General features: G+C 36.6%; 1 protein-coding gene across 1 annotated transcript in view; it reads right to left on the bottom strand.

The window, feature by feature from the left end:
* The window catches only part of Apoltp (Apolipoprotein lipid transfer particle), a 175,295-nt gene extending 163,429 nt beyond the window's left edge, over nt 1-11,866 (bottom strand). The window contains exons 1-3 of the mRNA XM_090401346.1: nt 11,747-11,866; nt 4,964-5,008; nt 3,647-3,804 (exon numbers count right to left, since the gene is read on the bottom strand). Coding sequence (XP_090257472.1) covers nt 3,647-3,804; nt 4,964-5,008; nt 11,747-11,801 — 258 coding nt within the window. The 5' untranslated portion in view covers nt 11,802-11,866. The remainder of the gene's footprint in view (nt 1-3,646; nt 3,805-4,963; nt 5,009-11,746) is intronic.
* Between the last annotated feature and the right edge of the window lie 13,332 nt (nt 11,867-25,198).

The raw sequence follows: 25,198 nt of genomic DNA on the forward strand, positions 1-25,198 counted from the left end.
TGAAGTAAGTTACAAAAAAGAGGCCAGGGTTACGCTGTGAAAAGGGGGATATAAACTACGCGATGATGCAGAATAATAATAATAACATGATATACTTAAAGTAATGGTCCCATATCACTATCAAATTTCACAGAAAATAACATCTTATAGAGGTATAATAAAGAATATACGTTTATAACAAAATAGTCTAAAAGTTTTCTTTTTCTGTGGAAAAAAAGATAATAAACATATTTCATTGCAATGTTTGAAATGTTCCAATTGTTTTTCTATTTAGATATAAAGCATTTGGGATATTTATTATACTCTCTTTTAAGAAATAGTTTTTTATCAAGAATATTATTAGTAATCTGGCAACTAATTATCTCTGAAAGAACATGAATTTTGTTTAGAACATATGGAGAAAATATGGTATTGCATCGACTAAAATATCACTCAAAACGGTATGTTTGTCAATCTTGTCTGGTATCTTGTTTTCAGCATTCCTACGACTGAACTGAGCTACAAAGATCGGAGTAAACAACCTTCATTGTGGAAAGCACTTCAAAAGAAATTAACTGTGAACTGCACTATCCAAGCTAATGTTGTCAGGATATCAGTGCAACAGCTTCAGCATGACCTTTTATAAATGTAGTAGTCAGAACGACTATAAGGTTATCGTCCGTTCTCGAAATCGTAGGTCGAGAGGCATTTGACCAGTGGAATAAACAATTGGCGATAAGTTCATTGGTTGCGATTCGAAAAGCCAAAAAGAAACGAGATTACTTCACCAAATGAATGATTAGTCAATTTCAATCAGTGGTTCTTTCCTTTCCCACACTCTTATAATGACCTCTGGTGGTAAGAGCGTCCACAATCTACCTGATAAAGTGTTAAGATTTTTTCCTAAATCGTAGAAACGATTTAGGAAAGAATTGTCGTTGAGCAGGGTTCATCCATTCATCAATAGTGCTGAGATGCCCAAGACGTGCAAAGTATCCTTGGCTTACGTAACCATATTTTTAATAGGATAAGGAGTGCATGTGTTTTACTGGTCTGGCTTGCGGGATGAAAAACCCTATCACCTTCCTATGTTACTGGATAACTCAATTCCAGTTGAGAAAACCCTCAATAAAGACTCTTCGTGTCCTAGACAGAATTCAGATTCAGGTCTTTTCAACCAAAGGAGACATCGTCGATACCTACTGACCTAAGGATATTCACCGGGTATCATATCCCCCTTCTCAAAAGTAGAATTTAATATCAAAGATTTCTTTCCGTATTATACGACAAAATGTACCGATGAACATTTCATACAGAGAAACACAAATGGTCAAGGAACGTAAATCTTCAGTTAAATTTTCGCTTAAAAGGAATCGTCCCTGCTCCATTTACAGAGCAGCTGTTTACAGTCATTCTTCAAGTACGTATATTTCAAAATCGCAAATGCATTTTATTACTCAGAACACCAAAACACTGATAAATGAGTGAAGCGAGAAGCCTGCATTGCCAATACTAAGCATATATCACAAGACGCCTCAGTTGATAATCGGAATGAAATAATACTGTCTGGCTATTGGTTGAAAATGCTTGGTTCAAAGTTCCTTACAATTTCACACAACTAAGTTTTCTAACACATTGCAACCGAGGCTGAATTAAATCCTAGCCTACTGCGTGGCATTTTTCTCGCCCAGACACTTAGTTTCGTGCAAACAAAAACCAGAAAGGTATTACTTCAAATCACATAAAACTCAACACCATTCTACTGTCACTAAAAACCATTACGGCTAAACAAGTTCTCAAAAGAAAACCTCTGTGTTGTAAGGTGGGAACGTGAACTTGTGTTTTTGTCATCGCAAGCAATCCGGTGGATACCTTCCTGAGACATCAATCGCGTGGTATTTTTCAGCAGGCCATGAGGTAAGTCTACACCTTTTGATCAGAGACAAGTAGCTTCTGTCTAGTAATACCATTAAGGCAAACCACAGGGTAGTGCGCAGTATCACACGAAAAAAGAAATATCTTGGCTTCTCCTTTAATCTTTTAGTTAAAGGCGAAGCATGAGGAGAAGTTGCTGTTCAAAGTGTAGCGGACATCAGAACTTCATGATCTGGACGAAAATTGAACTTCATTGTGAACTTCAATTAATTTTCCGTAATTCTTAAATTTGGAACTTGATATAAGCAATAATAAGGGATCTTTTAGTTAAAGGAGTTTCACAAACTGAATGAGATTGATCATATTTTCCTCTAAACTTATTATGCCATCTATCGCATTTCATGAAGTTACTGCAACCAGCGCAGTTGGTTGCAATATACTTACTGACATTCATAATAAGTTTTCATTTAAAACACACACCGGCACGTTGTTTATATTTTTACCAGTTTCTGCAGGCTGGTTTTCAAGTTAGTCGATCTCTGGCATGGGCAAGTTGGATTTTTTTCTGCCTGAAACTCAGGTTTTAAACCATGAATCTAAAAAAAAAATCCATTTTCGAACCCACACTATTACAGACAATAATACGAGTGTTAAAGTTTAGGACCACAAAATGGCGGAAGTTGTCTAACACTCTCTCTCTCTCTCTGAAAAGTCTTAATTTATCGACAGCTTCGACTCACTTCCAGTGAAGACTTGAAAGACATAGATTGGCTGCTCATCTATCTGCAAAACATTAGATAGGACCGCCGAGAGAAATTTTCGGGCCCGTGACAAGTCTGTGGTCCGAGCCCCACTTAAAAAAGTGCATCACTTTTGTTTAATAAAAAAAAGTCATATAAAACATTAAACATTAATTTAAAAAAAGTGTATAATAAATTCAAAATTCGATACATTACATACCACACAAAATACAAACATTAAATAAAAAGAGAATTTTTAAATTTTTATTGCCTCATTCACTTCCTCACTTTATGGTTAGCGAAATCTTTAATCACCTCGTCATAATCAATTTTTATTGCCAGGTCATGTTCTATTGATAGCAAAGCTAGGCCGTTTAATCTTTCCTGGAGCATTGATATATTAAATGGTATTTAATAAATCTAGTCCTGGTATAACGTCTTTAAACGTGGCGTTATAAATCTTTTTTATGTGATAGATTTCGTCTTTCAGAGATGATGTTAAGTCTTTCGAATATTTATTTATTAAATTATTGCACGAATCAGAAATTTCTTGATGATTCATTGTTTGAAAATTTAATATTGGTGAAAATAAATTCTGAATGTTTTTTAAAGATGTGAAATTGGGAAATAATTGTATCTACTGGATACGATTATTTCCCGGGCCCGACGGTCGGCCTTTTTCAATGCCGGACCCGTGACAGAAGTCTCAGATGTCACCCCCTCTCGGCGGCCCTGATTAGGACACAATTTATGTCTCTGCATATTCACTTCGGAATAAAAAGAGCTAGAAGATTTATTTATTTATTTTTATTTTCAGAAACGTGTAGAAATAAGACTTTCCTTATAGTCTGGACTGGACTTTTAGGAGTCCCACTGATACCAGCAATTATTACCTGTCGCTTTTAATTAAAACTAAACCTAGGTTTAGTTTTAACTAGGCTAAGCTAAACTAAACCCAGCAGCGTAATTAGAATCTTTGTCATTTCGTTTCATATGTACAAATCGCAGTAAAATACATAAGATTAAGATAAGGAAACAAGTGTCATACTTACTTTCAGAGCATATTCGCACTTCGTTATTACATGAATATCAACTTTGGCCGTAAACTGCAGTCGGGACTTTTCTTCGGTCATACCTTCAACGGATGTCTCCGTTGTCGTTTCATAGTCATACGTATAAGTGCCTGGATTGTATTTGAAAGCATTGTTCTCTGTATGAAAGAAATAAAGATTATTTGCACTACATAAATGCTGCTGCTGTATAAAAGTTGGTAGCATTATTTTTTATGAACACCGCACTCAGGAAAAGGTTTTAAATCTATTATATATTGTGCCATGGGTGAACTAATACGTAATAACTTACTTAATGGTAACAAACGGATCTGTAAATACTGTATTAAGATAAATTTATTATTTTTTTTTTTAAAGTATGCTTCCGTTTGCATGCGTGTACCAAGACCAGAATAAAAATCACTCAGTATTGTAGCGAACAGTAAAATTTCTGTCATGTAAAAATATTAAGTGTTATCGTAATTTCATTGAGGAAGGGGAGAGGAGATGCATAGACAATAAATAAATAGTAATATTAATTTTGAACTGGTTGTGCTTTTGTCTACTGTAATAAATAATAATAATAATGCATTTACGACTGTATACTTTAACAGAACCAAATTTAACAATTACTTATCAAAACCACACCATCGTGCTCTCTGAAAGAATCTTTGTATTTGATAGCTGATTTTATGGCACCGTTAAGTTTCTTTCACGAGGTAGCAGTAATACACTGTAGATAATGTCAATATGATCCTAAATGTAATTTCGGCACATATAAACAGCCCAACGGTGGAATGCTATCCAAATCCGTGTTCAGCTATCACGATATGTAACGGTTCGGTTCAGGGAAGACCATGTGAAACGTGTTTGTACTCTTTTCTTAATTATTATAGATTTAATCATTAATTATTCAATTGTTTCTTTAATTTAATGATATTCAATCGCATCTTTTAATATGATAATCGATGTTACAAATATCGATGCTTTATGCGGGATTCCTCGAAAAAAAAAAAAAGCTGCGTACTTGATTCGAATTGCAGAAATTAACATATCGGTCTGTAAAGTTCAGAGCACGGAAGACAGCAAATCAATCTGATCACGGATTTAGGAAATTTTGGGAAAATAAAACATATTTCATTTCGTATATCATCTCTCTAAGTACGCTATCCGGGTACTAAACAATCAACTAAGCAAACTCTACTTTGCAACTGTATTATTTGAGAACAGAATTTCACTTTGTTGTTTACGAAAATGGTTACCTGACTAAGAAAACATATTTAAATAAAGAGACAAATTACGAAAAAAAACTCGTCTTACCCGTGCAGTGCCTTGCACATTGCTCGCTGCGGAATTCCAGCGGAACTGTAAAAGAATAACGAAAGCATTAGTAAGGCAATCAAAGAAAAGGAGGAAAAGTATCAAGTACATCAATAATCACCATGTTTAATTAAATTTAATAACATGCAGATCTGAATCAGTCAAACAGGCAAGTGAAATCTTATAATTTTACCGACAGTGTAAACGAATAAACCAAAAAAGTGTATCTTCTTTATTAAAAGAAGGTATCCGGAAAATTTATAACTCGTGGTCTTTTTTCTTTCTTTTTCATTTTCGTTCTTTAAAAAAAAAAGTGTATTATTTTTTTTTTCTAAATAGATATTGTTCAGCTGTATTTCCACATTCAGAAGAAATACGATTAGTAGGAAACTGGAATATAGCATTTTAATTAATGCACTATACATTTGCAAAACTAGCGTTTCACTTGTATTATCTAGGCATTTACATGCGGCCATGCGCGCGCGCGCACACACACACACACACACACGAGAACCCAGAACTCGAATGACCCAAGAAACAAAGAAAGTCGTACGCTTGATGCTAATTTATGAATGTCAGAATTCATGTGGCGGCTTTTTGCATTAGCAACGTTCATTATAATCTATAGCATAATTAAAATAGTGAATGGCATAAGGGAGTCCGATGAATCTGCCCTAATGACCAAACATGGAACTCTTTCATGCCTCCATGCAAGGTGGCGGTTTCATGCCTGCCAATAAAAATCATCTATCATCAAAAGATCCTTCACAAATATTCATGCCGTAGTGAGGATTCAAAGCCACGGTTTGTATTGCAGAGCGCTATACACTTAGCCACGAAGGTTGGCATATTCGGGATAAAGTTAAAATGACTCCACAAAACTTCAATAATTTTGATTTCCTCCACTAGTGAAGGGATTACTATCTAGAACATGTTGAGCTAGTTCCACTCTTTGGTCGTCCATATTGCTACATTTCAGAATCCAGCCTATTAATCTGTTGTGCCCTTAATATATACAATATGTCTGCTGACCTCTTTGTCCGAGTGGAAAAGGTACGTGTACTCCAGCCAAAAGGGATGTGGGGTCGAATCCCATACTATCACCTAAAGACATTTAGTGTAATGTCTTTAGGTGATAGATAAATTTCTTTCGTCGGGTGCGAGATTGTCACCCTGTGTTTTGAAGACAAAGTGGCTTAAAAAAGTTGCGTGTTTGGTTTCCAGGTAAATCTTTGACATCAAGTGCCATGAGTCTCTCTCTCTTTCTCTCTCTCTCATAGTTTATATTTTTTTATTAATAATATCCAATCCTAGAATTAGAGTGACCTTCGAAATTGAAAATGAAGAACCTTTGGTCTTCCGTAATACGACAGTAGCAGAGAAACCTCACGTGTCTGGTGTATCCTAAACCCAGGTATACCGGCAGACACCTGCCAGTATGCGTGAAGTGCATGGCACTTCATATCACTATCCAGCTAAATCAAGACATTTTAAGATTTCATTCTCAAGACAGTATTTTCAAGAGCGAATTTTCACTGGGACTAGTATCCTATCTGGAATAACGGGCTCTCCAAACAATTTTAGAACAAAACAGCTGCGACGAAAAAAAAAAAAAATAATAATAAACCTTACCAAATTCCTGGTAAAAATTACTTAACCCACTTCCTAACTATTACACGTACACCATTTTTCTATGTTATATTAAAAGGGCAGTGCAAATAATTAGCTACCATCTGAACGTTAGACAATTAGAAATGTGCAACCCACTAGATAAAATTCTTACCAACTTAAACCAATTGCCGCCAGGATTCTTTATCCTTCCAGGAAATTTAAAGCATTTCATTTTTTTGGGAATTCGGTATTTTTTTCGGACACGCAGAATAGACTACTATGGTCCGATGCAAAGATTAAGAAAAGTATATTATGCAATAAAGAAATATAGTGAACTGAACCAGGCTGAATATGCCCTAAAACTAACCACTTAATGTAATGAAAGAAAGCAAAGCTGTTGCATAAGTTAAATTTAAAATCACAAAAATTATGGTCGGATGCGAGTCAGTTCAAAACTCTTCTAACCACAACAGTTTGATCGATTTAAATTCAGAGTAAACATAGAAAATCATTGTATGATTTTCTATGTTTACTCTGATGCGTAACAAATACAAAAGAATTGTATTTGCTACGCATCTAGCACGAAGTGAGTGACCTGCTTTGTTTCTTAGATCATTTATTCTGTTTTCATCGGTGTGTGTTTTAAGTCTGAACACACACACACACACACACACACACACACACACACACACACACACACACACACACACACACACACACACACATTTAATATTTCGTAACTGTCCCTCTATGTCTTATTTGAACAGATAGTCTTCTGCTAGTTACTATTTTTTCCTCTCTCTCTCTGTGAGAAAAAAACAAAAAACAAAAAACAAAAAAAAAAACGCTACTTTGGTGGAGTGTGCTTTTCACAGAAAGAGACGAGTGTTTTGAAGAGAGTGGAAACACAATGATCACAATGCAATGGGAGCTATTTATTTTCTCTCTTTCTCTCTCACTTTTTTTTTTTTTGATAAGTAGAGAATTTTTATAACTATAGCCCATCTTCGAGTAAGAAACCTATAATACATCAGTACCGTCTGTGTGTGTGTGTGGGGGGGGGGAACTAAAGTTTAGATAACCCAGGAATCCTACGCTAGAGACCATATATGGCACTCTTTCAAACCACTTCGGATCATTTATTAATTAAAGAAAAGGACAGTGATCTAACACTGAGCGATGCAAGATCATCTATTATTTCAAGCTTACGTACAGCGAACTTTTTTCCTTTGGTAAAAAAAAAATTGTTACTTTTTAGGAGTATTATTAGGAAAATGATGCCATTTTTTTAATGTTTAGGCAAGGTGAAAAACGGACAAAGCACTGCCCTCAGAAATTTCAGTTTCTTAGCGACAGATATTAGTTGTATTTGCACAGCAGACTTTTATCATGGCATGATGGTCCTTAAAATGAAGAACCGGAAGGAAGATCGCATTTTCGCTTTTAGCGGCGTTATCAGAACCTAAGAACAACGTAACTATTGCCCTTAGGTTTAGAATCCGTCTAGGGCACAGTAATGCGTATTTATATACGCTTTTCAAATGAAACTGATTCTGTATGCTTTTCTTTCTTTCTTTTTTAACTATTCTGCATAACACAAACCGGCTGAGCACTAACATTAACAGGCATGATGCATTATGTCTGTGGCCTAAGTATTATGTTTATTATGTATGTATATTTGTATATTATGTTTATGGCCTTACGTATTATGTGTATTGTCCAGTATATACTTATGTATTATTTCTGTGGCCTTACGTAATTTCAACTAAATGGAACTGTGACTATATTCAAAAAACAAAGACAAACGTCTGTTTCAAATAAAAATTATGAGCTGCTGGTTTTACTTCGGCATCAAAAATAATACAAATAAGACGAAGCGAGTCAAACAACAAAATGCAAACAAAGAACAACTTAACGCATAAGAAACCAATTGTACTGATTAAGCAAATACTTCAGTGTAATTACTGATCTCAGATAAAAGCAGTTATACGCATAGGAGAGAAAATTTTCTTCAGAGCCTGACTTAGATTTTATGAAGCATAACTGTTGATCATCATCAAATTCTTGACATGATCCTTACGGATGTACATATCATGGCAAAGATATTATGATATTTTGGAACGTTTATATCATTACTAACTTCCTGTAAACAAATTATCATATCTTATATTTCGGTCTTTTAAGATCTTGGTTTTCCTCTGGGTCTTGTTCATGCCATCTTGGCAAAGAACACTTATTTTGCTAACCTTTCCTCTCCCATTTTGTTTAAATGGCCATATGCTCTGATAACCATTCCTGAATTCTAAAATTATTTCCTGATATCCTCTATTTTTTTTTAATATGATGCTGCGATTTATTCTATCTGTTCATTCCCATAATCTCTCTCATATCTGTGATCTCCCGTCTTTGGTCAAGTGTTTTATTTTTAACTCAGCTCTCAGATCCATAAGTCAAAATTGGTTTGAAGAAGTTTAAAATTGGTCTTGAATACAGCTCATTTAGAGTTTTGACGAAGCGCGTCCAATTTCTCTCTTATTTAATATAAATTTATTCCGTTGACTTCCTGCCATAGCAGCTTTGTGAATTATATTTATAAATAGCTTATAAATGTTTTACTTGTTCTGTAGGCATTTTCTCCATTCAGAATGCAGTTGATGTTTTTAAATATTTCTGCCTATTTTCATCGTCTTTGTCTTTTTATTGCTGATTTTCATACCAAATATATGGGAGCAGCTTTAGTTAGGGAAACCCGATGACTTCTACTGAGTTTATTTAAGAGTATAACATCACCTGCATAAAGTAGAAAAGCTGAGTTGAATATCTCTAAGTCTGATATCGGGTTTAACGTCACTTTCTTTCATAATGTAATATCCATATAGAAGAAGAATAACTGTGAACATATTTAATATTTAATATAATTTTATTCCGTTAACATATATATATATATATGTTAAAAATACCAAGCAATTTTAAACCTGGTTTTACTCCATTTCCCAAGTAAGTAAACAGACAAACAAGTCAAGTTTGCGCCTGCAAATGTTGCAAGTCTAGCTGATCCTACAGGTAGTGCAAGACCAAGACAACTCGTGGTAAAGGTGGCATAAGCTCTGATCACTAATCTTTATATTTACCCTTAATGTCAAAACACATCTCCTAGAGGAGATGTATGATGTCTTGTATTAAAGGCAAGGGGCCGTCAAAACATCATACATCTCCTCTAGGAGATGTATGATATAAAAAAAAAAGAAGAAATAATTCTCAATATCCTATCCCCTCCCAACGAATATCCCCAAACTAAAGTGCTAGAGTCGCTTTGTACTAGAATTAAACAAAACACACTTTTGTGTGTTTTGTTTAATTTGCACAATACCAGCGTTCAATTGGAAAAAAGAAGAAAGGAAGAAATCTTTCAAATGAAAGTTTATTAGATGGTCTCAAACGAGGGTTGTTGTTGTTATTTGGAATTGTGGTCGTATGGGATAATTAAGTCATGTGGGATTATTCGAGCCCTGTCTTTCCAAGCATGGGATAAAACGTCGGTGTTAAAACCCGACAGTTGGGCTTCATAAAATCCATAAAAACGTGCAAAATGGCCAAAGAACATAGAAATTAACAAATAAAACACTGAGCGTGTAGCAGATAGTGAATTCTATTAATTCACTATCTGCTACACTGAATTCTAAATTGGATTGTAGTTCTGAGCGGACTTACACGGTAAGGGTAAGTCCGCTACAATACCTTCATTCATAGTGTCCTAGGACACTATGAAGGTATTGCAGTGTTATGTAATACCAATTAACATATATAATTTAAATTATAATACAGGCCCTTGATAGGAGTACAGTAGTAAAACAGTCGTGGATGAAAGTGATATATATACTCATTCACACTTATTAATTATCAGTAATTATTAGTTATTAAAAGTAGCAAGAATACATTTATTAATTATTAATAATCAGCAAAATATTGTCATTATTAATTCTTGATAATCGTTAATTATCAACATTATGGTTATTATAGTTTAATTAATAAATTGCATAACTCAATTCATTAACATTTATGCACATTTAATATTTATTCAGCACTTTCTCTCTCTCTCTCTCTCTATACGCTTGAAGTATTTTTCAATTTAGATATCGAGGAGCAATGTCAATTGGAGGACATCATCCTTTCTGAAGAACAGCGGAAAAGGCGACAGAAAAATGTTGCTGTTGGGGATAGGGGAAGTTCATATAGTTTCTTGCAGAGATAGGAATTAGTCCGTGATGGACTAATTATCTGCTCACTGCAACCTAAAAAAGGCTCCAAATTATACTCCGCTCCTCCTGATGGTAAAAATCTGTTGGCATTATTATTAGATTGAGCGGAAGAGAGGCATTCCCATAACAAATATAAATAACTACAACAATAAAAAAAAACAATGAACGAAATCTGTTATCTTACAAACATCTCAAATTTCTTCAAAAAATTGTATCTTTACCCCCCCCTCCACTTTCAGTTTTGTCGTAAAAATTATGCCCTCATCTCTGACATTTTTACCGTAGTATTTAATAATCATCGACCTCTTGAAAGGAAAAGTGTAGTGTACATATCATGTGGAAATTACATACTGACGACAGACTGCTCTAAAAGTAATAGGCAGTTTAAAAATAAGGCATTTATATTTATGAGATGTGCACCAGCCAGAATGCACTAATCTTCACAAGTGTGCACAGGCATCATCTGGAAGAACTGTTGGTAATTATTCATTCTACAGTGAATCTGTGACAACGTAAAGTGCCTTTGGCAAAGTGAGTATCTCTCATAAGCGCACAGTTCCCACTGGCATCTTCAGATTTTTCAAATGCATTTTATTCATTTTTCTTGAAGAAAATCAAATTTATTTTATGTTATGCTGTCAATGGCTCTACAATAGCGCAAAATTAGTTTCTTCATTAAGAATTCTGGTCATTCCATTGTGTAATTTGGATTTTGAACGGCCATCATTCACTGGGTGGGCGAACAACTTCAGTCTAATAATGCGTATGATTTGAATAAAACTGAAATGTGTGAACAACCAAAAGCATCCTTCTTTGCAAAATGAAATTTAACTCTCCGGCAACAACATATTATTTAATACGTGTGTCCTGAGAGTTAAAAAACAAAGACTCATAAAAAGAAAAATCCGCTTACCTGCAACTGCACTAGCTACGAAGGCCAAGAGCAGAACTACACGTTTGTAGTTCATCGCTGCATTCGGATGAAAGCTGTAATGGAAGGTTCTACTGGCTTTCAGTTCTTTGCCAGCAGTAAAACGGTTTATACGGACAAAAGCGTGACCTCATCTTTTATACCAGTGCTCAGAAAAGCAATGGCCAGAGTTCGCAAAGTATCATGGAAGAAAATGGTGGCAGATGACCCTAACAAACTTTGAGGTTAAAGTGGCGATAAGATATGTCAACTCGTGATTGATTCTCAGAAGGCAGTTCAGGTCCAAAAGGTCAGATTTGGCTGTTACCGTTTGGTTGCTATCAACAGGACAGCCACTCGAAACGCTTGAGATCATTCCCTTCCTTAAACGTGTATTTCTATTTCCCTTCCTTAAACATGACTCTCTTTATGTATTTCTTTGTTGCTTCTCCTGCACGATTTTTATGAGTCTAAGATCTTCGTATTTCAAATATAGCTCTCTTAACTATTATTTTTTGTTGTACAAGAACAATAATACTGTTTTGCTCCTTTATCTCTTTCCTCGATTTCTCCATGTTACATTTACAGATTTGATCATTTTGACATATCTGGTTCATGATTTGCATGACCCCGTCAACAGCTCTATCAATGGCCTTATTATAGCATAGTGTTACACAAAACAATGGACAAGGTTAAAACAATCCTTTATAAGTTATAAATGTGATTATCAATACCCTCACTCCCATTATACTTTATGTTAGGGATAACAGGAGAAAGAAACCGTTATGAAGGATAATGATAACTAGTACAGTACAACATTATATGGAATTAATTTTTGCGTAATATATTAGCCTTCAATTTGTAGTTTTATTGAACACAGGGCAAGTCGGCCATCTCTGATAAGACAACTATTGGCGAAATAAAGAGATAATGCAGATCTCGAACTCGATTTCGTATATCAACATGAAATCACGTGTCAATATAGAACATCTATAATAAAAACTAAGGCTCATTTGTCATGGTATGCAAGAAAACACATTGAATCGGCTACTTAGAAGAAACAGAAGATGAACAGTTTGTTGTTGTTTCTTTGCTTAGATTATTCTAATGCAATTAAAGTAACAAAGGTTGGGTTGGATTATCGTTTTGAATAATGCCCAAAAAAACTAAAGTTATACGTTAGTGTATGAGGTGTGGGAATGTTTATATTCTTCTTAACGGTTTGCATGTTTTCATGGGATGAAAAACCCTGCCACCTCCGTAGGAGAGCGGCTAATTCATTAAAAAGAAAAAAAAACGACTTTATAATGATTCTTCACCTCATACAGGGGATTCGAACCCACGTCTTTCCGAAAGGCATGAGGTGAGGATGTCTATAAACTGCGCGTGTATAGTATGCCCACAGATACGAGACCCTTCGACACTTCTGCGCATATTAAAAGAAGGAGAATCTAATAATGGGTTAATCAATCCGTCTTGTGGGTTGAGTTGTTTATTATTACACGTCGTAAAATTAACTTTAACATTGTCGTTTTTAAAGTGATAACTATTTTACTTGTATAACAGTTGGAAAATTTTACTTATAAAGCACGTGATTTCGCTTGTTGGTGAGCAATTCCTACATCGCCTTATTTCTTTCTCCTCTTCAACATGAATTGACTCTTCTTGGCAGTCTGCCAACGAGAGCTTCCGCTTCTGTGGTCGGACTATACCTATGAGGTTTTTTTTTTTTTTCGAAGGAGTAGAAAAAACGTAATCACCGGTTAGATGTTCATCTCACAATATAATGGGAATCGAACCAAGACGTTTTAAAAAACAAAAGAGCATCTTCACTACACACATATATAATGGGATGACAGGCAGCTAACCTTTTTTCAGAAATACAAATAGCATAGTTCTTATTAATACAGTCCAGTGATAGCAAAAGATAAAAAAATATCATTTTAAATAATTGAAATGAATTATTTCAATTATTTGAATATCTCAATAAAAAAAAAGAAATTCTCACTTAAAAAAAACATTCAGCTAAAGAGACATTAAGTAATAGTAAAAGACATTGGTAATAGTATTATTTGAAGGGATCCTCATAGGATCCTTGTTAAAGCTGAGAATCCGGTATATTTGAAGAATCCAACGGATCGCTGAGAAGGCATCCTTCCTGTTTGATTTGATAAGGAAAAGAACTTTATGCTTTGATCCTACATACAACAGGGAATCGAACCAACAATGAACATAAGCATATCTGATTTACTAAAAATATGAAAAAGAAGAAATGACTATTAGCTCCACATAACCTGAAAAATCGGATTCACCCTTCCTCAGTACTAAAATACAATTTCATGTGAGTAGAGTTTTATGTTGGTTCTGTGTGCGCTTCATATCATTTATTGATTATAAAAATCATGGAAAGAAGGGCTGACCTTATTTTTAATTTACTATTATTATTTAAATTAAATTTCAATTACATTCCAATAGTTAAATTCCGATACAAAATTATATATAATTAATAATCCGTGATATCTAAGCATCACGAAAGAGTAAATGCCATTATTCATACATTCATATACTGTAATAATAAAATTTAAATTGCATGGGAGTGGTTTGAACTACAGAATGTTTAGAATATGATTGATATGACAAATTGATATGACCCGTTCTTTGTTACTGAAGACTACTTATACGCATATCTTCATGTGTTATGTATGCTAAGTTCAGTTAGCCTTAGCATACATAACAAAAATAGACATTTCAAGTATTAATAGAATTAGTATAATTAAAATAAAAAAAACTAGATTATTAATGCAAAACAATATACATATATATATTAATTAATTAATTAATTTAAAAAAAATTTTTTTTTTTCAGAATTCATTTTTACTCGGTTGGAATATTATGAAAAAGCTTTAATGACTGATACCGAGAGAAAAAAAGATAACATGGTATATTTGAAAAAATACTACTAGTTTATTAGTTTCGTTGAATTGATCAACATCTTCAGGTATCAGAATAAAAGCAGTATATAAAGAATTACAGAGACTTAAAATTGTAATAACAGAACAAGTACAAAAAAGACAGTAACGTGTTTGAAAACAAAGAGCGAGCTTGAGTTCCAAACAAACGTATACTACGCGCTGTCGCGAGTGCGCCAATACTGAACAGAGGCAATGTGTGCGTCAGAGAGATTGAAACTTAGGCTGTTATTGATATGAGAAGAATCTAGAGAAATTTCTCTAGATTCGACAATCTTTCTCTCGAGTTCGTCATAGCACACATGGATTTTAGAAGTTGAAGTCCAGTTCGCAATGTGTTGGCGGCCTTCGTCTGAGTTAACTGAAAAAAGAACGTGGCTAGAGAGAGAGCGCTGGCTCTAGTCCCGTTATAGGAGATATCTCTACAGTGTTCTTCCAAACGTAGAAGTATATGGATTTACTTTCGATTTATGTTATGTTACAAGAGAGAGAGAGAGAAGAAAAATAAAAGAAGTGCCGTCATGGGATCTCTTGTTAAAGCTGAGAATTATTTAGATTACTGAGATTTATTTAGCAGACTGGCCATACTATTACCAGACTGCTAAATCCATCCTTACAAACAAGCTCACAACCATCTACAATTCCCAGGAGTGTACAAAATCACGTGTGACTGTGGGAAGCAATACTATGGCCAAACTGAAAAATCCATCCTCCTACGTCTAGAACATCAGAGAGACATTGCCTACAAAAGAACTAGAGCAAGTGCCCTGTCAAGCCATGTACTGTTTTCAGTAAACACAAATGATGAAGGCCGTCAACATGAGATAAACTGGACAACAACCTCAAATCTTCATATATGCCGTGACGAGGTGGAGCGATGCATAGTCGAGTCTAAGAAAATTGTTATGGAACCTCATCATATAAATAATAACCTCAGCTATAATCTACCGGACTCTTTCAGCTCTGCTATCCGATAGTGGCACGCGCGTGAAATCAGACGCACGCAGCTACTTAACAATAGAACTTCAACACGGACTGTAGCTACAATTCAAAGCTAACTGATTTTATAATAGTCGTTCTATAGTGATACGATGTTTCTTATAGTGTTTACTTGCTTTCTATGTTCCCACGACTGAAGAAGTCGGACAATCCGATGAAACATGTTGCGTTTTGAATAAATTTAATTGTTATTCTAGTCTCGGTTATAGTCAGTATATATAAATATGAATATATATATATATATATATATATATATACTTAATTTAACTGACTAGAACCCGAGAAAGTATAACAAAAACCTTTAATAAATAACGACTAGTTTCATCGGTGTTCCGACTTCTTCAGGTGAGAAAGAAATAACATAAGACTTATAAAAATAACAAGGTAAAAATCATGGACTTTCCAGCTTAATAAAAAGAAGTAGAATAGTAACAGTCATATTTGAATAGGTGACCGCGTGCTACCGTTGGTATGAGTTGAACGTGTGAGACAGCTAATTTTAAAATAGATTTTTTATTTAAATTTAAATTTAAATTTAAATCAGATAAGGAAGACGTCATCAATGTAGCGTAACCACAGTTTAGGTTTTAAAGTAGCTAAAGAACTAGGTTTCTCTTCAAAATCTTCTAGAAAAATGTTAGCTAAGACTGGGGAATAGAGAGCTACCCATAGCTAACCCGCTAGTTTGTTTATATATTTTATCTTCATGGCAGAAATAGCCGGAATTGATGCAGTGAGTTAGAAGAGCAAACATTTTTTTAGAAACTTTGTCCTTACGAAGAGTCAGAACTTCATCTGTAGGTACATTCGTAAACAGAGATACGATGTCAAAATTCACCATTCTGTCAGAGTCTATAAGATTCAAATTTTTTATTTTTGAGATGAAATCGTCAGAGTTTTTGATGAAGGAGGAGGAATTGCCAACTAAATGTTTTAAAGAAGCCGCAAGATATTTAGACAGATTGTACGTAGATGAGTCAATACCTTCCACAATAGGTCTTAAAGGAGTGTCAGCCTTATGGATCTTAGGCAGTACAACCGAGGAATGAGGGGATGGAGAGAGGGGGAAGTTCAGAAGTTGATTTCAGAAGATTGTTTGCACGGTTATGAAGTTCTCTTGTGGGATCACTTTCTAGAATAGAATAGGTATTAGAACTTAATAAGCTGTTAATCTTTGAACGGTAGTTAGCTTTGTCTAAGATTACAGTTGCATTCCCTTTATCAGCAGGTAAGATAATAATGTCATATTTTACGAAGTTGGTGTATTGCTTTCCTTTCTGCCGGAGATAGATTATCTGTAGGACAACGACTGTTGTTTATGGTAAAGATGGCATCGATCCTAAGTAGATTCGCAGTTTGTTTTGGTAACTGCGCAGCTGTCTTTTCAACTTTTGTAAGAAAGAGTTCTTTAGGAATGAAGGTCAGAGAAGGCTGTTATTGAGAGCACACTAAGTTCTGCAAGAGAAAGGCCCTTTGAGAGCACACTAAGTTCTGAAAGTGTGTGATAGAATTTTTTAATCACAACATTTTTTAAATTTTGTGAATTGATATGGGATTGGCGAGTTTGCTCCTGTTTAAGTCGGTTGAATTTTCTGATAAGAATTAATTTGTTGGAGAGTTGCGATCTAGAAGCACGGAGAGAGCTCATGTTTTTAATATTAATCCAGGACCTGTTATCTAAAGATGAACTCAAGTTATTTTCAAAAGAATCTCTTTTGCAGAACAAAGAAGCTAATGTGGACTTGGTATCTGCGATTCTTTCATATAATAAATCAAGTTTAGCCTTGCGATAGATATTATGAGCACGTTTAGTGCAAATCGATTCTTTAAAATCTAAAAACTTTGGGATGACAGAGTGAAATTTGCATCTTTTCAGAAAAACTAACCTATTAATAAAAAGTCCAATTTTTACCAGAGTTTTTTCATAATCCTTGATAAGATGTACATTAATCTCGTCAGAAGGTAGATAAATATTATTGAAATTAGGATTTACTCGGGATGTATAGATTTATAAAATTAATTTAACTGATTAGAACCCGAGAAAGTATAACAAAAACCTTTAATACATCACGACTAATTTCATCGGTGCTCCGATTTCTTCAGGTGAGAAAGAAAAAACATGACTTATAAAAATAACAAGGTAAAAAACATGGACTCTAACCTTGAAGAACAGCCACACCAAGTTGATTGGGAACGCACTACTAATTTATATATATGCAAGGATGAATTTGAAAGAAGAATTATCGAATCAAAAGAAATAGTTCTGGACCCTTCACACTTGAACAACAATCTAAGCTACAATTTGCCTGATTCCCATAGCGCAGTAATCTTGTACTGGCGCTCTAAAATTAGCTGTCGCACACATTCAACTCATGCTAACGGTAGCACGCGATCACCTATTCAAATATGACTGTTACTATTCTAATTCTTTTTATTAAGCTCGAAAGTCCATGTTATTTTTACCTTGTTATTTTTATAAGTCTTATGTTATTTCTTTCTTTCTCACCTGAAGAAGTCGGAGCACCGATGAAACTAGTCGTGATTTATTAAAGGTTTTTGTTATACTTTCTCGGGTTCTAGTCAGTTAAATTAATTTCATAGATGTGTAGATCCCGAGTAAATTTATTTGTTTGATGAATTTCACTGGTGGCGTGAGAATCTTCAACGTATGCCAAAGGACACTGGTGGCTATTTGGTTAACGATTATTGCTTTCCCTCTTGTGGAGGCAGAGGGTAGTATTGCTGCCCACTTTCCTAGTACTTGCTTGAAACGTTTAATTCGTGTTTCCCAGTTCTTATCCACGTAAGAGGGCGTGTTTCCTAGGTAAATCCCCAGGTATTTGTCTCCTTCTGCGGACCAGTGACCAGACATTGGGGAATCGGTTAGGTTTTTACATTCGCCGCTAGAGGGCCAGGGGAACGGTCGTGTTTTCAGGGAGCTCCCGAAAGCTAAGTACAATTTTGAATGGAAATTAGAATATATGTTAAAAATCATAACGTAATATTGTCTAAATTTGGTAGCTTGTTGTGTCTGTGTGATTTTGGTGTAAATTCCGTAAATTAATTTAGTCTTTAACGATACGTTTCATATATTTGAATATGGCGCCAATGCGACGTAAGATAATGGCGTCCAAAAATACGACGCCATTGTTTAAAAACTATAATGCGAGAGAATTTGTCCAATGTGATGGGTGTGGAATGTATGCATTCCCGAATGAGGCTGGAGTATGGATTGAAAGTGATAGTGGTGGGAGAATGTGTAGAAAGTGTATGCAGAGTGAGGAGTCGAAGTTGTATGTGTCAGGTTGTGAGACAGTTATGGTTGAAGAAAGCCAGAACGCGAGTGAAAATAGTGGCTCGATAGGGAATTGCGGTGTACAAGATGGCAATGTGAGCGGTGATCTAAGAAAGAGTGAGAGCAATTATACAGAAAGAGGAAATGGTTTGAATGATAAAAAAAATGAGGAATTATTTGTAGGAAGTGAGATCGCTAGGCTGCGCGCAGTGATACAAGATGCGCAGCGGCAATTAGAGCACCTGCAAAACTCTTTCCAGAGTGATTCGGCTAACGTTAATAAACAGCGTGGGCGAGTTTCCGAAATGAAGGAGAGAGTGTTTTATGGTGAGTCGTTATTAAGAGGAGTAATAGATGGGAGTGTAACTAAATCGTACTTACCGGGTGCGAAATTTAAGGATGTAAGTGAGAGCATTAGAGTTCAAAAACAGAGGGTGAAAGAAATAACAATTGTGGCTGAATTGAAAGGTGATAAATTTTTTATGAGAGAGGACTTGAAAGTATTGTTAAAGGTAGCGAAAGAAAAGAGTGACAGAGTTAGAATGGTGAGTCTGTTACCGCGGTATGACAGAGAGGAGTTTACAAGGAGGGCCATAATCGCAAATGATATTATGCGCAGGTTATGCGGACGGTGTGGTGTGGAATTTGTGGACGTGTGGAATGAGTTTGATGGGCGAAAGGACTTATACAAGATGGATGGCCTGCATTTGAATGGACTTGGTGTGCGGAGACTGGAAAAAGTGTTGCTGAATGAAGTGAAAATGGATGTGCAGAACCAGGGAAACTAGAACTACCAAGGAGGGGGGGAAGTGGATATCCAGACATCAGTGAGACAGTTGAGTGTAAAAATGTATATAATGTACCTGAGCCAGCAATAAGGACAAAAAATGGGAATGGGATATTTAGAATAACGCATCAAGATAGGGGTGGGACAAAGGGAACACTGCAATTCATGTATACTAATGCCAGGAGTATTAGGAACAAGAAGGAAGAATTTTTGGCCTTGATTGACTCTTCCTGGCCACAGGTTATTGGCATTAGTGAAACATGGCTGACGGAAGATGATATAGTTAGTGGGATAGAATGTGTAGGTTATAGTATGTTTAGGAGGGACAGAGCGAATAAAATTGGGGGAGGGGTGTTATTGATGAAAGCTGATGAACTACAGCCAAGGAAAATTGAAGTATTGCAGGATAGTGAAAGGAGCTCATTTGAGGCTATTTGGTGTGAGATTGATACTGGCAGAATAAAATATACAGTTGGGTGCTGCTATAGACCAGGTGATGGAATAGATGGTGGAGATGGTATGCATAAACAAATTGATGAAATGAGTGGAAGGAGGGTAATTATTATGGGGGATTTCAACTATGGTAACATTGATTGGAAGGAGGAGAGGACATATGTGAGGAAGGAAATGGATTTTATTCAATTATTAAGGGATAACTATCTGAAACAGCATGTAATTGAAAATACTAGGGGTGTGAGAGTGCTTGACCTGGTAATAGTATCTGAGAATTTGACAATAATGAATATGACCATGTTGCCACCTATTGGTGAGAGTGATCATAAGGTCTTGACCTGGGAGGTGGCTAAAGGTGTGAAATTTGTGATTAAGACAGGGTATATGTGGAATTACCGTGCTGGCAAGTATGACAAGCTTAGGAGATTGCATGGATCAGTGCCATGGCATGTACAACTGCAAGGGCTGGACGTCGATAGAGCATGGGAAGTGATCAGAGAGCATTTACAGGAGGTTATGGCTGATTGTATACCTAAGGTCCGAATAGTGAAACAAGGAGGGGTTAAATGGATGAATAACACCATTAAGCTTGAGCTGCAAAAAAAAGAAACAACTATGGAGGGAATTTAAAGAAAGGGGTGACCTGCAGGCACACGAAAGGTATAAAGTACAGGCCAGAAGGGTACCGAGTGTGGTAAAAACAGCAAAAGCTGATTATGAAAGGAAACTAGCTATGCAAGCAAAAGAGAATCCCAAACAGTTCTTTCAATATGCTGCAAGCAAGAAAAAAACTGTACATGGCAAAATGATTTTAAGGAATGACGATGGTAAAGAGTGCACTGAACCAGTCGATATAGTGGAGTTACTGAGCGCGCACTTTGCAAAAGTATATCATCCAGGTGGTGACGTTGAAAAAATGAAGGAACCATTAGTTTATATGGGAATTGTGATGAATGAAGTGGAGGTGAATAGTCTATTACAGAACCTTAATGTGAATACATCTGTGGGATTGGATGGTATACCGGAACGGGTCTTGCATGAAGCGGCTAATGAATTATCAGTGCCCTTGACCATGTTGTTTAATCTGAGTCTCAGGTCTGGCTTAGTCTCGAAGGCGTGGAAAGAGGGGAAAATAGTTTCACTGCATAAAGGAGGATCCAAGACTATGGTTGCAAATTACCGACCGATCAGCATATCAGGAGTCGTTGTCAAGGTCTTGGAGAAAGTAGTCAAGGGAAAAATACAGGAATGGATTGATGAAAATGAGATACTGTACAGAGGACAGCATGGCTTTGTGAAGAGTAGATCATGCCTCAGTAACTTGCTCAAGTTTTATAACAAGGTGACAGCTGAACTGGATAAGGGAAATGGGTTTACAGTGATACTGCTGGACCTGGCAAAGGCGTTTGACAGGATACCACATGGAATTCTAATCCGTAAACTACAACATATGGGAATGGATATAGGGTTGGTGAGATGGATAGCTGGGTGGTTGATGGAGAGATATCAAAGAGTAGTTTATTCAGGATTAGAGTCCAAAAAACGGCCTGTGACTAGTGGTGTGCCACAGGGTTCTGTTCTTGGACCACTGCTGTTTAATCTGTTCATTAACGATATTGGGAAGGGTCTAAGTGGGACAGTTCATTTGTTCGCTGATGATGCAAAGTTGGGTAGGGCGATAGTGAATGCAGAAGATGTCAAAGTCTTGCAAGATGACTTAGATAGATTGGAGTTCTGGACTAAGGAGAATGGATGTCAATTTAATGTGACAAAATGTAAGGTTATGCATTTCGGAGTGAAAGATTAGCAGCAGTATACCACATTGGTGGAACTGTACTCCAAGAGATTGATGAGGCCAGGGACTTGGGAGTGTTGGTGGATAGGGAGATGAAGTTTAGGGGGCACATTGCGAAAGTAGCTAAATCAGCTCATCAACTCACTTGGTTGTTGAAAAATACCTTGACGAGCAGAGAAAAACAAGTTCTTGTACCTCTGTACCGAGCCCTGATAAGACCTCATCTCGACTACTGTGCCCAGATTTGGTCACCTCGGTTCCTTCTTGATGGGGAGGAGGTTGAGAGGATCCAGAGGCGAGTGACTAAGATGATAGCAGGTATATGTGAACCATATGAGAACAGGTTGAAGATTTGTGGGTTGCAGAAACTAGTTGATAGGCGGAAAAGGGGAGATATGATTGAGACATTCAATTTGCTAAAAGGATTCTATAGGATTAATTCAGAGGATATTTTTGAGATCAGGATTGGTGGTGGGAGAACTAGGGGACACCCATGGAAGCTGGGCAAGAGTGTGGTTAGCAGGGGTGTTAGAGCTGGGTTCTTTACTTTTACAGTGGTAAATGAGTGGAATAAGCTGCCAGAGTCTGTTGTGGGTGCTATGACAGTGAGCGAGTTCAAGGCAAGGTATGATAGATACTGTGAGAATGTTGAACAGCTGTGTGAACATGATGTTTAGGGCCTCCCTGGATGAGTCTAAGGACTCCTGGAGTAGCCCGTGGTAATAATAATAATAATAATAATAATAATAATAATAATAATTTGCCGCACCACAGTCCTGTAGTTTTATGTACATTTGACTTGCCTCCTGAGGCTGCTTGGTATTGTTGGTATAGAAATCCTCTTCTTTGCGGGCTATAACTGTAACATCATTTACAGTCGGTGTTTATGATGGAGATGGGTCGCTTGTTTCCTAATTTTGTTTCGTCTCCTCTCTTTGGAATAAGCTTAATAACATGTGTTGGCATATTGAGTGGGAAGCCATTGGTATTGGCTTCGACGTATACTCTGTAGAGGATAGGTCCTAGCTGTTCCCAGAAGGACTGGAAATATTCAATGGTGAGCCCGTCTATGCCAGGAGATTTATCTTTAGCTAAGTAGGTGAAGGCAGTTGTCCAATAGTATAGCGTGATGGGGAGTTCTGTCTTATGCCACATTGCTGGTGAGAGATTTTTCACATCAGATAGAATATCAATGGCATCCAGGATGTTGAGTTTGGTATAAATTTTTGCAGTACTGCAAGGTATATAAAAGGATTTCGTCATGATTTTCTATGATGTTTCCACTATCTGTTGTTATGGCAGATATATTGGTGCACAAGAGTGCACCAATATATCTGCTTTTCCAGTGAAAATAAATACTTTGTGGGTGCATCTGCGAAGTTAATGTGTCTGCGTCGTGCTCTTATTAATGCTTCTCTTGCAGAGTGCTCTAGGTGTGAGCGTATGGTGGCTTTCAGGGACTGATGTTCCTCAGATTCCGGATGATGTAATTGCTGTTGTAACAGATTTTTTAAGACTGAATGTTTATTTAGATTCCTCTGGTGACTATACTTTTGGATAAATATATATTTACCCAAAAGTATACTCTTTGACCTTAAAGAGTGACCACCAAGGAAATTGATTGGAAAGTAGGCATGTCTCTGATGAGAGTTGTGATATAGTTTTTGGAGGTTCTGAGATATTCTGTGTCCTGTAGTTGGCTGTTATTAAATATCCAATATGCTCCTCCTTTGTGTTCGTTGTGTCCAGGAATGCAAATGCTCAGAAGGATAGAATCATGGTCTGATGCATGAGATGGATGGTATGTAACTTTCCTTACGAAGGGTATAGGGCTCTGGTAGGACCACATTTGACCTTCCAAGAGAACACTTTTTCATATGCAGATGTCTGAAGATGTCAGTGAACTCATAGTCATTGATTACATCCTGGAGAAGCTGAGCTAGTAAGTGTCGAGGTTCTTAGCATTGTTGTTTGTCTGCAGAATCCAGCGTGCGAAATCCCCTGCCAGTATGAGGTGTGGTAGGATCTGAAATTTGCATGGCACGTAAGGTGTCCAAATACTTTTGCCAACATAGTGTATATACAGTATATATATACACTATGTTGGCAAAAGTATTTGGACACCTTACGTGCCATGCAAATTTCAGATCCTACCACATGAAAATATTCAGGGAGTGTCTGCGTAAATCTGGTAATAAAAGGTGAGTTGTGCTACATGTATTGTACTGTATGGACTTTCTGTCTGTGGCATTGCTATTTGTCTCAATATACCGAAATCCAAGTTGCTTATGTCATTCGTAGATTTAAAGCTGATGGTGCTACCACATCAGAAAAACGCCAGAGGAGGCTACCGACATTCACACACCGAAATGGACGAGCTCTGTCCGGAAATGCTCGAGCATCCTGCACGCTATCAACAGTGAACCTCGTAATCAACCCGTAAAATGCTACAGGGAGATGTCAGCACTAGAAATGTCTGCAGAGAGTTCCATGCCTTATGTTACCATGGCAGTGGTGTTGTGAAGAAGCCACACATTATCATCTCCCCCTCAAAGCCAAACGACGTATGGACTGGTGTCTTTAACATTAGTGGGCCATAGATGATTCGAAAAAGGTTCTATGGAACGACAAATCATGCTTGCAGATGTTTCACTCTAATGGTTGTGTTTGGATCCGGAGATTACTCGGGGAACGGTTCCGGCAGGACTGCATCGTATGGGGGTGTTTCAGTTAGATGGGGCGTAGTCCATTGGTGTGTCCAAAATCATGACGCCTGATGGCTATCTGGACATCCCGAACAATTTCGTGCTTCCCACACTCTGGAAGTACTTCGTTATCAGCGATCCTTGCATGTTTCAGCATGACAATACCTCACACTGTACTGCACTGTGCGTCCGAGACTGGTTTCCTCAAAACAAAGTTGAAGTGCTGGACTGGTCTGCCCAGAGTACAGACCTCAACCCCACTGAACATCTTTGTGACGAATTTCAACGCCAAATTCGCTAAAGACCACAGCAACAGTCATTAGTCAGCAATTAGTGGGTTGCTTTTGCGCGAGGAATGGAAGAATATTCCTGTTGTGACGTATTTGATTGAAAGTATTCCACAAAGGACAGTTGCTGTCATTCAGGCCAAAGTTGGTCCCACTCGCTATAAA

This window comes from Typopeltis vanoorti, chromosome 12 (assembly GCF_054136105.1).
Source record: "Typopeltis vanoorti isolate ZY-2024b chromosome 12, IOZ_Tvanoo_1.0, whole genome shotgun sequence".
In the NCBI taxonomy this organism is placed as follows: domain Eukaryota; kingdom Metazoa; phylum Arthropoda; class Arachnida; order Uropygi; family Thelyphonidae; genus Typopeltis; species Typopeltis vanoorti.